The 17,138-nt window shown below is 43.6% G+C and overlaps 1 protein-coding gene across 1 annotated transcript; it reads left to right on the top strand.

Moving 5' to 3' along the window:
* Window positions 1-7,774: 7,774 nt before the first annotated feature.
* On the top strand, window positions 7,775-15,958 carry htra4 (HtrA serine peptidase 4; the record flags this gene model as incomplete). Its single annotated transcript, XM_084024399.1, has 9 exons — window positions 7,775-8,180; window positions 11,120-11,219; window positions 11,411-11,615; window positions 12,867-13,061; window positions 13,172-13,204; window positions 14,111-14,225; window positions 14,302-14,359; window positions 14,525-14,620; window positions 15,765-15,958. The coding sequence occupies 9 exons, from the start codon at window positions 7,775-7,777 to the stop codon at window positions 15,928-15,930; spliced, it is 1,374 nt and encodes a 457-aa protein (XP_083880525.1). The 3' UTR covers window positions 15,931-15,958.
* Between the last annotated feature and the right edge of the window lie 1,180 nt (window positions 15,959-17,138).

The raw sequence follows: 17,138 nt of genomic DNA, 5'->3' as shown, positions 1-17,138 counted from the left end.
CAAAAACAACTAAACTGCATTTTCAATTACGCTTTAAGGGAATCACATTTTTTACTTTTAAACAAAACAAAAAGGTTAGATTTCATTAAAACATCTTAGTTTGAATAAGTCCATTTGTTCCATTATTTTGGGTCAACGTTGACTTTTCCTTTCTCACGGGACACAAAGAGCGATCTCCTGGGTGAAAGTCATGTGTTTGACCACCCCATCAACCCCGATCTCCTCGCCGTGTGAACCTCTACAGGAGATGATTGGAAACCATTTTTAAGAGGCCATGCTGCCTCTATTCCAGCTCATTATTGTAGTGTGAGTATCCACATGGCAGACGGACGAAGCTAGCGAGCAGCTAAAGATCAGATATTTCCCTCAGGAGCTGCTGGAAACCAGACTCCAGCTAAAAAGGAGAGCAAATATTGGATTTACATTAGCCAGGTGGCTAGAAAACCAACTCCAAATGTCTCCGTGGTGACCGCTTGCTGAAACACTTTTGCCATATAAACTTTGCGAGGCGGTGATACGTAAAAGGTGTTTAGAGCTCGTTCCACTTCCCCCGAGGCACCGCGAACAAACTCAATTAACAGAAACAACAGCAATTCAATTTGTATATTTCTCTGACTGGGAAAACGTTAACGATAGCAGAACGGTATCAACTGGATATGATTGTCACTATTGATTGGTCAAGGTCAAAGAACCCCGTCAAAATGGCTGCAGTGGGCACAATGTCACCTTTTCACGCCGGCAAGAACCTTGGAATTAAAAACGAAACCCTTTCACTTCAGCATCTTAGCATCAAAGTAATAACCCGTCTCGCTGCCACGCTCTTTAAAAGTTGGAGAGGTCCTTAAAGACTCTCGGGATGTTGCGCTGAAAGCATAACAAACTACTTCAACTCCACTTTGATGGGCTTCCCTCAACATCTGCCTGACATTCACCATGCCCACACTGAAACGCACCGAAACACACACACACACACACACTCTTTCCCAGCTGTCACTGTCTGCCTGCCACCGAGGGGGTAATAGCGCCGCCAAATCATCAACCCACTCTCTTATCAAATGGCCTCTGAACTCTCGGAAGGCAGCGGTTCACAACCCTTTCACATTAAACAAAGTAAAATCCAATGAGGAGCGGAACAACAAAAGATGAATCCTCCCTCTGACTCGTCTCATCAAAATGATTTTGGATGTAACTGTCTCTGTAAAAAAGGGGCCTCGCTGTATTTCTTGTAAATGTCTGTGTTGGTCAAGCTGGTTCTAGCCAGAGTTCTAGTAATAGAGATTCAAAGACAAACTGGAACTTTCAGTTCTCGTAGGTAATAAAGACTCATTCAAAATCACATTTGTAATAACACAACATTATGAAAAGATCTTTACATAATCACATTTTGTGTGGTGTGGTCTCCATCTGGCAAACAAAATCAGCTGGAACTGCTTTCAAAGAGAACTCTGACCAGCTTTATCTCCAGCCCAGTATCCGTGTGTGTGTAAAGAATTAGCATGTGTTCCCTTGTGGTGTATGTATGTGTGTGTGTGTGTGTGTGTTTGCGTGTGTGTGTGTGTATGTGTGTGTGTGTGTGTGTGTGTGTAGGGGGGAGTACAAGTCAGAGAATCAGTCATTCCAGAGCTGTTGTGTTGTTTACCAGAAGAGCTGCAGCTGTCAAGTGTAGCAGTCAAGCGCAGTGTACCGTTGAGCCATTTGTTTGTTGCATGCAAGTTATTAATTGATGTAATAACTGTTAGTGTGTGTGTGTGTGTGTGTGTGTGTGTGTGTGTGTGTGTGTGTGGGTGTGATAAATACACTTGTGTGTTGGTGATGGGGACGTTGGAGAATGCCGATGGCTCAGCCCGACTTCACGAAGGCGACGCATCAATTAGATACGAACCACGGGCACTTTTCATTGAGCACCACTTCGGTAACCGAGATACAAATCGTGTTTGGGAGAATGTGGTGAGTGGACCTCGTTCCCCCTAGGGGGGTCCGTGGGCAAGGTAGATAGATCTAATGCATGGATCTATAAAGAACTCCCTGCTCTCATAAACAATGTCGTACTCTTCCATTAGCCTTTACTCTACATGTACAAGAGGTACTTGTATTTCACTTGAGTATGTCCATTTTCTGTTACTATACGTCTACTCTACTACATCTCTGAGGGAAATAAGAACTAGCCATTTTGCAGATTATTATTATTATTATAAAATGTGTATACGTTCATATACTTCTACTACTTACTGAAATCATTTTTTATCATGATTATTAAATTGATTATTTGACAATTACCTCTCATCTCGTAAGGTAAGAGCCTTAGTTGACATCAGTTAAGTCTAAGGGCTTAACCTGAGGGAAGACTTTGAGATCGGACCAGAATATCAGCATCATCGCCTTGGCAATGACTCAAAATGCCTCCTCCAGCCTTTCGAGAACCAAGAGACTCTGTGAAACGCTGATCTACGGAGACGTAGCCTGCATGTTGCTTTCACAGCTAATGAGTTTCCCCAGATCACCACTGAAGTCGCCCTCTTGTTCCTGTAGTTCTCAACATCAAATATCTTGACATTAAGAGAAGTAATTCTCAGACACCAGTTTGCCCTCAATTTCAAACCAGCCCAAATCCTCTTAATAGATTACGTGCCGTCAATCGGCACACACAAAAGAGAGCGAGGGAGTGAACGCAGCGTCCATGACTAAGCTTATTTGCCTTGCCGTTGATGTGACAGCCGCTAGCAGAGAAAGGGATGTTACATCACATCTACGACAGCAGACGGGGGCTAATGAAAGAGGATGTGGAGAGTTCCCCTCAAACAGCCCCTGCTCTGACAATTGCCATATGGGACCTTTAAAAACCTACATCACAGATCGTCCAGAGGGGCTGTCATCTCACTTCACGTTCTTTTTCAGCGTTTCTGCTGAGGCGACCCACAGCCAATTAGTCCGGCGGTCATCAGTGGGAGAGGAGAGGAGCTGCAGCCGGTCCTCAGATGGCCGACCTTGGGAGCAGCGGACCTTCCTTGAAAGCATCTGGGTCTATAGAGGCAGTGGAGCTTAAAGGCGTTCTCCCTGCTGCACCTCCTGCCCCACATAAGATAGGAAGGCACTAGATTACACACAGCATGGAATGTGGATTGCTTCTGCCCCCTACTGGCCACATTCAACCCCCCCCTCAGCTCCTTTCAGGGAGCAACAGCAGCACAAGGTGATGATCAAGTGGATCCACTGGTGGCTAAAGACACAGGCCTGGTTCCCAGCAGCAGGGTGACAAGTCACGGCGAGGCGGACAGAACGAGCATTAAGCACGATCCCAACGCCGCGAGGACACGAGGACAAACTATCCTTTCAAAGTCACTGAAAGAATCTCTACAAGTTGGAGGAATAAACGCTTTTGAAACGGTCCTTGACTTTCAAAACTAGGCCGCTCCCGATCAGGAAATTGCACAAAGGACACGAGCAGCCTCTTTAATTCACATCCTCTGTAATAAGCTTATGAATTATGAGTTTTCCCGGGCTGAAATAATGGATTTGTATGCTGAAGGGGGGCAGCCGGAATGACAGCCGCTATAAAATGGAAGGAAAAAAAACGACTCGCGCCGTAACAGTCAGTCATTATGGAAATGTCAGGTCGTTTCTTTTTGCCTCTGATGTTGAGGCTTCTTAACTGCACTATGTTAAATGTATTTTATTTACCACGTGGACATACTGTGATTAGAATCATAACAAAAATTTAATTCCAGCACCGGATGCCATTATTGTTTCTCCCTCTGGTTGCTGTCTGGTCGACTGTGAGAGAAACGCGATGCGGGACGTGAAAGGTGTCGACCCTCAATGTTACATAATACAGGATGTTTTACCAACACATTATGCAGTGTTTCCCATACATAGACCGATGTGTAGAATCAACACCGAGCGCCACAAATTGATTCAGAGGTTTTTTTTCTTTTCCAACGCGATCAGATTTTGAAATCTAAATATCGTTCCGTTCATTCATCTACACACACACACACACACACACACACACACACACACACACACACACACACCAGTGTTTTCCCATACATTGATTTATTTGTGGCAGCCCACCAGAAAATCAACATTGACCGCCACATATTGATTTAATTTTTGCATTGCATTATGTATTAGTTTATATCACAAATTATGTCCATTTTGCAGCAAGATTGTTTCATGTTCGATTCTTCAACACAAGGAAGGAGGACTAAAAGCTCTTCCCAACGAGCGGCAGATGCTCCTCTTCGGTTCGTTCGGAGGCTGGAAGCTGTTCAACGCCACGTAGTTGAACTCTCGCCAAAGGCCGAGCCGTTTGTAACGCCTCATTATTTTTAACCCAAATTGTTAGCATTATCATCAAGTCCCCATTAAAATTAACGCTCCTCCGTATGTTTTAATCAGCCCATCCAATTACCAGCCGAGTCGGCCCCCTGAGGTGCTTGGATGTACATTAAAAATAAAAATGCACACTGTACCGACGCAACGCCTGTGAAGGCTGAACAAAACAAAGCCTGTCGCAGTGAAAGCAGAGTGACAGTTGAAATGGTGTTAATACACTGCCGATGGTCAGGCATACAAATAATCTTCCCATAATGCACATTATCATTCATAGTGGTGCCAGTAATAATCAATTCAAGGATATGCGTTGTTTGATATGTTAATGTATGAACTCTATGTTTACATATCTGCACCTGCATTTTGATCCACTTTTGTTCTCCAAGAGATATATTCTCTAATAGACGACATAGTTATACTTATATATATACTAATATTCCTCATATGTAGAGACATGTTTTCTTATATTCTATATGTTGTTTACAGAAAATATGGAAGTGGCAGTGATTGCTCGGTGCATAAAGCAGTTTTCAAAATGATGAATGAAATATGCAGTTATTATTAAATGCTGTAAGGCTGGAATTGTGGATCTCCAAGGATACGCGGTTTGGTCAATCCGACTCTTGTAAAGGTTGGTACACAATGCAAAAGAAAGAAGTGTGAGAACAACAGCTCTGAACCCATGATTGTCTGCCGTGTGCAGTCAGGAGGAGCATTCTCCCATTTTAAGCTGAGCTGCAACAACCTGTGCAGCTCACTGATCTCATTTCTTTCTTTTTATATTTTTCAAGGATGTTGCAATTTTCTGGCTCTTGGCACTGGAAGATGACATCCCAATTTGTTATATCGTGCTCAACGCGCTGAACAGTCCATTGTTTTTCCAACAGCTGTCACTGAGCTGTAAAAAAGGAGTTGAGTGAGACCGAGGACCTTGCTAGGCTGTCGCTCATGGACGGAGATGTCAGTGGGCTGGATTTCTACATAATTTTCATGCCATAACACTTAAAAAAAGTGCAACTACTCCCTGATGTTAGTCTTGTGGGAGACGTCATCGTCATGTATCTATTTTGGGCCTCCTCGTCTCCTTGATCCCCCAGCATGCAACCTGGAAATAGATCTCAGGGCATCTCCATCCCAGTTGCTAAAAGTCACGACCGAGGAAACACCTGTGCATACTTTGCAAAGGAACAAAAACGAAGGCAGGACTGTTCCCTTTGTGATCTGAAGTAGTTATTTAAGTGGATCAAACTTTCTGTCCTTCGCCGTTTTGTCTCGTTCCCATCTGCATTCCTTAAAGACAATTCCCTTTGATATGACTTACATTCCTCATCTTGAGTGTCGGCTCCATCCATTTCCACTTAGAATTGTGTCATGATGTCTAGAAGTGCAAACAACTGCAAAAATGTTGACTTTAAAGAGATGGCTAAGAGGCAGCGATGTCTCATTTGTTCAACGCTTCGCCTCCGCTCTCCTCGCGTCTCTTTCTCACCTCCTCTGTTCGCATCTCCCGTGGGCGGGACTAAAACGCGAGGCAACAGGCGAGGAGCTACAGTTCACAAGGACAGGATGAAACCAATCACTCACATACTTTTGGGGTAATGACTATAACGCGGCATTAAAACAAATGCATGGTAATGACCGCTGTATTTATCCATTATATCTTATAATCAACAACAATCTAATCGGATGATATCGCTCACACCGGAGAGCCGATATCAGCCTCATCTAGCAGTCGAACTATGATGGAGGCCGTTCCTAAATTAGATTTCGATTTCAGTGTCCGTCTACATCACGGATCTGGATACGATCAAAGGTTGCTTTGATTCGTTCAGAGAAGCCCCTTAAAGATGGCACGGATGAGTCCCAGAGGTAAAGTAAAGTAAAATTTGTACATTAATCTGTGGATCAAACAAAGGCAATGCCCTCCAACAGGTGTCACTTTGGTGAGAGATCCCAGCCTCTGATCAGCGGACGGCGATTCTCTCCGTCGTAACGAGAGCAGACAGTTAATTATGGCGTCTAAAAAGAAGATCAGGGGCTGAGTAAAGTAGAATGAGGACTACGTCTTTTGAAGAAGCCGAGGTGGATCTAGAATGCATGCAAAGTACAAAACCAAGAAAAGAAAGTGTGAGTGAGAAAAGGGCTTTTTTATGGTCTATGATATTGGTCTAATTTACCATTTTCCTGACGTAAACGTTCCAAAAAGTTGTTACATTTTCCCAAGTCTTCAGAATGGACCCGACATTTTACTGAGTAATTAGAGAATATAAATATTCCCCAGTGCTATTTTGGTATGACATGAAATTGGACCCTAATTAGAGAAAAACTTCTTTTGTGCATGTAATTTACTGGCAATACAAATATCAGCACATTATCCAAGAAACAGGATTTCTGAAAGGTTCGCGGCTCTTATTCTACAACCTTCTTTAGTGAACACAAGTTCAACAAGTGTTCCACTTTAGACTTAAAGTGGTTCAATTGTGATGTTCAAGGAGTTTGTCAATGTTAAATAAAGAAAATAAGAATCAAGTATATATTTCATTCTGTGTTTGGCTTTGAAAGTTTCAGACTTTGCACAGTTGAAACTTGCTGACAGCAATGTATTATTATTATTATTATTATTATTATTATTATTATTATTATTATTATTATTATTATTATTATGAATAATGCACAGAGATCATACCATTGGTCAAATTAGATGATTTTTTAGAAAGCATGTCCCATGGTGATCAACCGGAAGGGGCGGGACGTTGCCTCTCTATTGCTAACACTTGCCAGGCAGCAACCTCCGGTTCTGAAAAGTGAAGCCAATTCGGAAGTGCCATAAGCATTATTTACGTTGACCACCAGGAGGCGACTCCTCTGGTTCCTATGCTTACAGTCTTTGGTCTTCAGACCCCCAGTCACAATTTGTGCACAGGTAGACAAGCAGCTAGCCCGACCAATCATTTCAATTGGGCCAAATTAAATTATTGGTCTTATATTGTTCTGTGAGGGCCACAGATAACAGGTTTTTTGTTCTTGTCATGGTCGATGACCTTATGAATTTATTGATTGCTGTGGGATGTGGGTAAAGTGACATCTCCACAACACAAACGCCAAGTGCACTTCAGACAAAAAATGCTAATCATGAACTTCTGGAAATGCTACTTTTTAATTGGCCCCGAGGCCTCACACTAAAAGGAAAAAACCTTCTAAACCCATTCATCACTACAGAGACTACAGAAGGCTACTTTGCCTCCGGGTCTCAATCTATAACATAAACCATAAAAGCTGATGAGGCTGCATTCCATAGTGGTTACATAGGGATGAAGCATCAGCATGCTGCTACTGGAAGACAGAAACTGGCCCTGGGCCAGTTCTGCTGGCCTACCTGCATGGACTTCACCTGCATCAGTATGGAGACAATTCGCGGGGAAACGCAGCTACACTTCACATCATGAGGTTCGTATCTTACCTCACGCTGCTCGCCTCTGCGGTTCATGCCGGGGTGCTGAGAAAGAGACAAAGTTGCCCGGATGTTTGCGACGCAGCTCAGTGCGCCGCCGCGCCGCGCGCCTGTTACTACGGAGAGGCGAAGGACGCGTGCGGCTGCTGCGTGGTGTGCGCGGCCGGCGAGGGCGAAGCATGCGGGGGGCGGAGGGGCGGCGGCGGCCTCTCCTGCGGTGAAGGGTTGCTGTGCGAGTCCGGCCCGGGCTCCTGCGTGTGCGCCTCCCCGGGCCCGGTGTGCGGCAGCGACGGCCGGACTTACCCGAGCACCTGCCGCCTGAGAGCCGAGAACCGGAGAGCCGAGCTCGGTGAGGGCCCCGCGGTCATTCTGATCCAGAGAGGCTGGTGTGATCCAGGTGAGTTGTTTACCTGCAAGTTAGGATAGGTTGATTAGCAAACTTGATGATCAATTAATTTGATTGTTATTGTTATTATTGTGGCTACTGTAACAATTAATGTAAATAATATTTATTATTTTATTTTTTATAATGTAAATAATATATAATATATTATAATATATATTATTTAAATTATTATAATTGTTATTAATAATATTAATGTATTATTTACATTATTATTGTTTGTATTTGTATTTGTATTAGTAGAAGTAGATGTTAATAATAATAATGATAATAAAAAAAAGAATGATACTGATGCTATTCCTGCTGCTTTTCACATACCTTGTATAATAATACAACCTGGCAACAACCGAGTCTCAGATGAGGCTCTGAAAGAACGACTTCACCAATTTTCCAGATACGAGCAAGTTTACTTGTCATGGTTAGTAGCACTCAGACAAACGTGTCCTCCGTGGCTCCGGAGGAGCGCTGCCAAGTCTCCACAAATAAACTCAGCTGTCTCCGCTTTGCCTTAGAAACTCCACGTTTTTTAACAGGAAGCCTGCGTTACAAACTGGAGTGTGAAGTGTGAAAGCCGTGGACTCGAAGCAGCAGAAGGGTCGGAAGAAAGAGGCTGAGCTGTAGTGTTTTTTTTTTTTAAGCTTGACCCTTCCTGGAGATAAATCAGGGTAGGCTATCTCCATCTGCATTGCTTCAACTTTGCATGCTTTTAAAAATAAATCTGTTTCAGTCTGTCATTGTTATGAAAAAAAAACCTCAGCTGCAGATGCGCTGTGACCTGACAGACTGTGGAGGTTTATGAGTCAGGACTGAAGGAATGATGTTGCTGAAAAGAAAGAAATCACCTGCTCTTTAATTTGCATAAGATGCATCTGTGAAACTTTTCCCAGAAAGCCTGATAAAGTGTCCCTCCAACGTTCTGCATGTTCATGCCCGGAAGAGCAAGACAAAATGCCATCACAAATTTTCCAATGATGATGTTTTTTCTCCTCCTGAGGGAATCCTGGCGCCGTACAGTGGAAATATATCCTTCTCATTTTCCCAGCTGCTTCCATCTATTTTCATAACGGGCGCTTTCTTATCATAGCCATCAGCGGAGGAGAGAGAATTCTTCATGCCCCCACCTCTCAGGCATGATGTATGGAGGCACCTCAGTGTAACCTGGTTAATGTCGCTGAGGGCCTTCCCATATGCACCTTTAATTCAGAACTCACAGTCAAATACGAACTTCATCAATGAAGAAGGCAACACAAGACAATCAAAGGTCTAGTTAAATAAAGACATCGCAAGCAGAAGGACCGGTATGACATTGGAAGGTTTTTCACCTAAAACTATGCAATTTTGGCATAATTTTGGATCATTATTATTACTTTAAATAACATCCAAAAAGAAGCACTAGCAGGAGCCAAACACCTCACAGGGTATCAACGCTACAAATCTTTCCACGAGATATCCACAAGTTCATTCCAGGGTCAAACATAACAAGTGTGATCGACGCGGCGTCCTATTAGCAGATCTACACTTGTTCAACAGTTTGGAGAGCTGATAGCGGATTAGACGACAGGTTGGGTAAATGGCATTCTTCTGATGGATGAGCCACGGATGCCAAAGCTGACACAGAAGTACAGTGTAAATGTTATGGGATCTGATTTGTTGGTTCAGCTCTTTGACGGGCCAAATTAGTTGGTGCCAAAGAAGCTCCTGGCAATGGATGGTTGTTTCTGCAGAGACAAGTTCACTTTTACATCTCTGTAAACACATTAGTCAGATCGAGGTGGCTTCAGGAGAGCGACTACATGTTTTCTTAGAGAGCAGAGGAGGAGAGCAGATTATCAGATTGCCCTCATGACACAAACACAGGTGTCCGGGGCAGATTGCATTTAAACGAAGCCCAGCCCGTTACAAGCCTTTTAAACCTTTGAGGTTTGACCTTCCACTTCCTCTTGTAGGCCTTCAACTCTCATATCTATAAAAACAGCTAATAAGATGTAGGAATTAAGTAGTGGCCAGGCAACAGAGATTAATAGATGACTTTGGCGCGTACTATTCTCTATCTGATCTTCTTGTTGATGTTTTCTTGACGTTTGTCCACGAACAGCGGCAGAGTGATGATGTGCACTGAAAACGCCGTCTAATCATTTACTTTATAGCGAGAAATACTCAAGTAATACCTCTTGCTATTTTCTGCAGCATCCATGTCAATTAATGTCTCACTAATACGTTTTAAGGTGGACAAAAGGAACTGACTGTCGTCTGATTTTGCTGCTGCATCAATCATTTTTCACGTTCCGGATCCTTCAGATGCATATTGCCGACCCTTCTGTCTGCGTCTCTGTGAAATCACTTCTTTATTTTTCCAAATAGAAAAAGAAAAGTCAGCCAGTATTGGCTGCAGCCTGTTCACCCCGCTGCCATCTGGAGAGTGTTACAGAAGTATCTGCTGCAGTGACACCAGACTTCAGAGCAGCTTCTTTCCTCAGGCTGCGAGAATCCTAAATCCGTCCCCCGCCCTCCACATGCCACGTCCTTTTAATGTGCGTGTTTGTTTTTATTATGGAGCAAAATTGGACTACAAATTGCATTTCTTCTCACAACCCTGTTGCACAATGACAATAAATTAACCTCGCAACGGTGTGGGCTCCAGTAGCTCAGACAGCTTAATGGAGGAGAATCAGGGGGCGGGGCTTAGATGAGGGGTCAACAGTCATAGCCGCAAGCATGTCTGCTGAACCTTCTAAAGATATCGCTCTCAAAACCAAAACTCTTCAGGTCACGGTAGTGCTTCATTCATCCTCCAGGGACCACGAAGGGACCGGCAAATTTCGTAGTAGAAAAGTAGAGATATTTCAGTCTGGTGGGCTGATATACATTCTTATATATATTATAAATCTTAGTTTTTAAACTGAGGGTCTTAACCTGTAATCTATGTCACAAAGGAATGCACCATCAAGAAAGCATGCGCTACAAGTTCAACTTCATTGCTGATGTGGTGGATAAGATCGTCCCAGCTGTGGTGCATCTGGAGCTCTTCCTAAGGTAAAACTAATCTACCTTCAACACTCATATTCCCTGAGCAACCAAACTTTAATAAACTAATAAATCAAGTGAGAAGTAGGGTCATTTTCTCGTACACTTCTATACAATTAGTCGCCCCTTGCTGGCTGTTAGAAAACATTTGGCTTCACTATCCAGAACGATGTCTTTCGTTTCGCCTCTCCTCTCGCCAGAGTGCCGTTCTCCGGCGATGAGGTCTCCGTGTCCAGCGGCTCTGGGTTTGTGGTGTCGGAGGACGGCTGGATCGTCACCAGCGCTCACGTGCTCAACAACAAGCAGCGCATCAAAGTGTACCTGAAGAGCGGTTCGCGGTACGACGCCACGGTCAAGGACGTGGACCGGAAGGTCGATGTCGCTCTCATCAAAATCGAACCGGATGTGAGTGTTTTCCCTTCGTCCGTCTCGTTCTTCCCCTCCGGCCTCGCAGCTTGTCAACACCATTTAAAGTTGTTCCATAGAGAACACACGTGGAATAACTTCACACACGTTCTTTTCTTCGCTTCAACTTGTTGTCTGTCTCGTAAATTCAAAGCCTCAGATTTTTTTTTCTGGTGTCGTCCTGAATAAAACATGTCGCTGATCAGACATGCTATACACTTTGTATGGCAGAGGGTGACTCCCTCCTCCCGCAGACAGACTCCACTCAGCATGAAGCGCATGATTAACATTTTTTTTTAGTACTGATCTGAATACAAGAATACCTCCAGAGCCCGGAGAGTAAGTCAGTGGAAATCGTCGTGTTTGACTGCTTTATAGGTGAAGGGATTTGTCTGAAAACAATCGGGGAGCGGCGGCAGCTCTACAACGCTATAACTCTCCGTGTTACATTCCTTGCAGAGGGAGTTCAAAAGCTTGCCTAAAAGGCAAATTTGGGATGAAATAAGACTCCGTGCTCCGGGAGGAGATGTGGCTATAAATTCAGCTGAGCATCGCAGGCCGACCCCCAGAGAGGAACGGCGTCAGGCGGAGACAAACTCAGGCTCTGTTTAGTTTGTGTGTACTCGGCGCTTAGAAAACTAAAACATTTCCGGTGTCGGGAACGCAGGCAGAGAGTCGAGCAGAGCAGCTGTTATTACCCAGAGATCAAGAAGGAAACTCAGTTAATTAATAATAACGCAGAGATTGAGTTATGTTGCTGCTGGAAGTGCAGTGGTTGCACACACACACCGCCCTAGAGACTGGATGGACAATTATATCTGGGGAACATAAAGGAGACTCTCAGGTCCATTAGGTCCTGGTTTCTGATTATAATTCCAGTCCAAATATTCACAGTCCTTTTTCTACCACACAGAGCTGCAGGCAGAAATGATTTCATTGATGGGATAAAACCTTATTAAAAGAGCGAACCAGATATTAAATATTACACTCCTGTAACGCTGTTGGACTCACGTTAGTTAAATATAAATTGATAAATGCGGCAGGACCAAAGATGTTTTATTCATTTTATGCATTTTTTTCTTCTCTCTTGTCAAAACCTTCCGCCTACGCTACCCACAATCCAGTTCAGTCTGAGGTCATGCTTACTTCTGTGTTTCATCATGCCATGGTGCATAAAGCATCGAGCCGGGCTAGGAAGTAAGTAATCCTTCTTCTTCCATTCATCAAGTCCTCTTTGGTGCCTTGCTGCAGGGTCCCCTGCCCGTGCTCCGTCTGGGCCAGTCCTCAGACCTGCGCCCCGGGGAGTTTGTGGTGGCGGTGGGAAGCCCGTTCTCCCTGCAGAACACCGTCACCACGGGCATCATCAGCACCGCCCAGCGCCGCGGCGTGGAGCTGGGCTTCAACGACTCGGACATGGACTACATCCAGACCGACGCCATCATCAATGTCAGCGAGGACCGCCGTTAAAACCGAATCATTACATCTGTCTTCTCCATCTTTGTTCCACTGTAACAATGAGTAATAACGTGTTTTTTTCTTCCTCTGTTGATTCACAGTACGGCAACTCCGGTGGGCCGCTTGTCAACTTGGTAAGGATTTATAGAGCTATATCGCATTCAAAGTGATGCTACCATTATCCATCATTTGCATATTTGTTATGCTTTCTGCTACGTAGGCAATCTTTCTTGTTTTATTCATGACAGTGAGGACTTAAGGTCATGATTTTGTTTTATTTAATACCCAAAGCCTCCCGTCTGCTCCTTCAGGTTCAAGATTTAAGCCTTCCTCACAGTATTTTAGGACAAGAGCTGATTATGGAGGTCCTTGCATTGTTACTGTGGAATAAAATCATACAGATAGTACATTCATTTATCAAGGTTGCTGCCTCCAGCTTCCTTTTTTCTTAAAAATGCAGTTCTTTCTTAAGGAGAACAGTTGCCATACCGACGGGGCGCTTTATAAATGGCCCTTCACTGTGAAAACCCTGGTTGCTACAATAACTAAGACTGATGGTTTTTATTGAAGGTAAAAAGAACATTTAATAGACCATGAGCTATGGGATGTGCATCGGAAGAGTAAGCCGCACTACATTTTGTTTCACCGGGAATCAAAGATATGAATGAAACGCTTAAGCAATTACCCGGTTTCCATCCAAATTAATTGCAAATTCTAACAAAATTTCGAGTCACAGAAATAGTTACATCCAGTTAGATGCAATCCGAACGCTATCTGCAGATTCATAATAATAATATAAAAAAAAAACATGTTTGGGTTTATTTATGTGTGTGTATCTGGCATTTTATTCTTTCCCTTTTTCTTTTTTGTCTGCTTCTCGTAAAGCACGTTGTAATTGCTGGTTTTGATGAGGGCTATATTAATATTTGAATACTATTATCAACCACAAACATATGTTTGTTAACAGATTAAACCTTTATTGTATAACATGAGAATACTTGCCCAAAATGTAGGTTAGTCTCTAGCTCTCCTTCCTACAGGACGGAGACGTTATCGGCATTAATACTCTGAAAGTGGCGGCAGGAATCGCGTTTGCCATCCCGGCCGACAGAATACGTCAGTTCCTCGCTGATTTCCACAACAGACAAGTCAACGGTGAGCAGGGATCCGATGTCTGTATAATTACTATATACTAATGTATTCATTCAATCACTCATTCATGTCCCTTTAGGAAACACAGAACAGAAAAAGAAATACATCGGTGTCCGGATGCTGCAGCTCTCACCATCGTAAGTGAACATCAAAAGATCAAATTTCCTAAATACCACATGTTCATTTGATAAAACCTCCATCTTTAATAAGTCTGGAGCGTCTCTGTCCAACCTCATGGCTCAGATTCCATTCAGTGACTGTTCCCAGATTTCTCTTATCCTCCTCCTTCTCCACTTGTCCAGACTCATCCGAGAACTCAAGGAGCGCGAGGTCAACTTTCCAGATGTGAGCTCAGGGGTTTACATTCATGAGGTCAAACCTGGAACAGCTGCATCCAGGTGGGAGTCGCACTACAGTTCATGACGGTTGTTTTTGATGAGTTGGAAGTGAGAATGAATACCCACTTTTATTTTTTTGGTCTTCACCGATCCTCAGAAAAACACATCTGGCTCTTTAGCCACAAAATGTTTATTAGAGGGTTCCAGTCCGTTTTGGAGGGGATATAAAACTCTACCAAATTAGCTAAAAGACCCTAAAATGCTTTGTAGAAACAGCCTTCACTCTAGAATTGATCTGATCCATTGTTGATATGAAAAGTGCAACTTTATTCTGATTATTTTTACACTTTCAGTTGACTAGTGCGTTCACATAATGGAATATTTAGGAGTGAACAATGAATATGTGCAGTTTTCCATGTCAGCATCACCCGTTTCTTAAAGAAAAGCGCCTACTTGACACATCTCAACGTTATTTGCAAACGTCAACCCAACGTGTTAGCTGCTCTCGCATTTAAGACGTCACGTTGCCTTTTGTTCTCTCCTTCCCGTCAGTGTGAGTTTCAAAGTAACTCAGCACTGAGCTGTTTTGTTGTATTTTTCATTAGAAAGCGTAACCTGGAGCTAAACCGTAGCCGTGGTGGACAGAGGTTGTTTATGCGACGAGGTTTTACAAAATGCAACACCAGTGCTGTGAGCTGGAGGCCTCTGGATGTTTTTGGAATAAGAGCGTCGCTGCAGTTTGGTCCGGCTGCTCATTATACTTGTGCTTCCCGCAGGCAGAGCTCTGACATCTTTCTCTGGGTGGAGACAGGATCTCTCTCCCTCCCTGACTCTTTACACCCTCTATATTCTTAATAGTCCAACAGTGTCTCCCGTGACATTGAAGCCTGCAGCCTGAACGCCACACAGCAGCAGAGGATTTCAATTTAGCGTGACGTGACCCCCCCCGCTGTTGTCTGCTGAACTCAGAATGTAATCTTTGATCTTACTCCGCACCCCCTTCCTGTAACGTCAATCAGGCTGCATAACAGAAATTAGCAGGATTAAATCCCCCCGACATAAATGTCAAAGCATTGCATGGGCGCGGCGAAGTTATGACCCCGTGTTTACTTGCTTTCTGGAGGAGGAAGGAACAGGAACGGACTCGTCTGAACCCAGTTGGGCTGGGTCTGGTGGAGTAAGGCTTTATTTGTTTGCTCCGCAGCGCTGGCATGATGGATCACGACGTCGTCGTCGGCATCAACGGGCGGCCCGTCCACACCACGCAGGAAGTCAGCGACGCCGTCCAGAGCGGCGCCGCACTTTCGGTGACAGTGAGACGAAAGGATCAGGACGTTACATTGACTATCGTTCCCGAAGAGACTGACTGAATATTTACTTTGGAAGCTACAGCTGTCTACGTGTATTAACCACAGACTGACGTATTTATGCCGATATGACGTTATTTTAAGTGTCGATGGAGCAGCTACAGTGTTTGCATGTCCTACCTCCGATCATCCCAACAGAGGTCGGCTGCAGGTCATTGTAGTGACTTCCGCATCCTTTTTTTATCCGTTTATTGCAATTAAACACAACAAAATGATTTGTTTTGGGTTCATACCGCTGCAGTAAACCAGCCGATGTGTCAATGAAATTCATCAGGACGCCACGACATGTACAAAGCAGCGATCGTGGTCATTTCAGCCATGATTGATGAAGCCTTGTGGCTGAGTACTTGGAGGGAAACCCCTGCCTGACTAACTGGACTTTGCCCAGGTCTTTTTTATGCAAAGAGAAGCTACACCACCGAGGAGAGGGGCGTGAAAACAAGAAGACTTATTCTTCGCTTGTTTACGCTCATCTTGAGACGTCAGGATTATGACATCGAACTTAAAATCAGCGTGCAGACAATATCAGGGAGGCGCCGCAGAGCCAACTGTGACAGATATCTTGAAAACTTGCCAACTATCTGCATACATGTAGATACAATTAGAATTAGAGTACCGTGCGACTATTTCTCATGATTTTAATCCGAGAACTGATGAGAAATCATGAGGGCATCATTTGCATTTCTCAGGATGAGTTGGGGGAGTTCGATATGTAACCTGCACAAAATCTGCCCTGTGCAAAATCAGCCTACATGCTACATGCTACATGTTCAAGTTCCATAAGGTTCACGCATTTTAACTGCTGCATAAAACACTCCACTCACTTTTTTACTGCATATTATAATAAAGGTTATTTTATAGACCTGCTGTCGAGATAAAAAAACTTTTTTTCTACCATCAATAAAATACAGAACCTACTTAAACAGTGTGAACTATATAAGATTTAGATTACTTTCAACTTTATTGTCATCGCAGGTACTGAGACGGTGAAATGCAATAAGTTGCTCCTCGAACCGCGAAAGTCTACTGAATTGTTCTTCAATATATGAAGCGAATATACGGAATCAAAATAGATTTACCCAGAACTCCTTTGGAAAGCAGAAATCATTTTTAGGGTGAAAACCAGTTTATTGGATTTCAAGAAAAAAGTTTTGCACTATGAAGTGATCACTGTCAGCGTTGGCCAAATCAGGTAGAAGTCGACTGAATAT

The sequence above is a fragment of the Eutrigla gurnardus genome (genome assembly GCF_963514095.1).
Source record: "Eutrigla gurnardus genome assembly, chromosome: 13".
NCBI classification, from domain to species: domain Eukaryota; kingdom Metazoa; phylum Chordata; class Actinopteri; order Perciformes; family Triglidae; genus Eutrigla; species Eutrigla gurnardus.
This window is presented reverse-complemented; position numbering and strand designations above follow the sequence as displayed.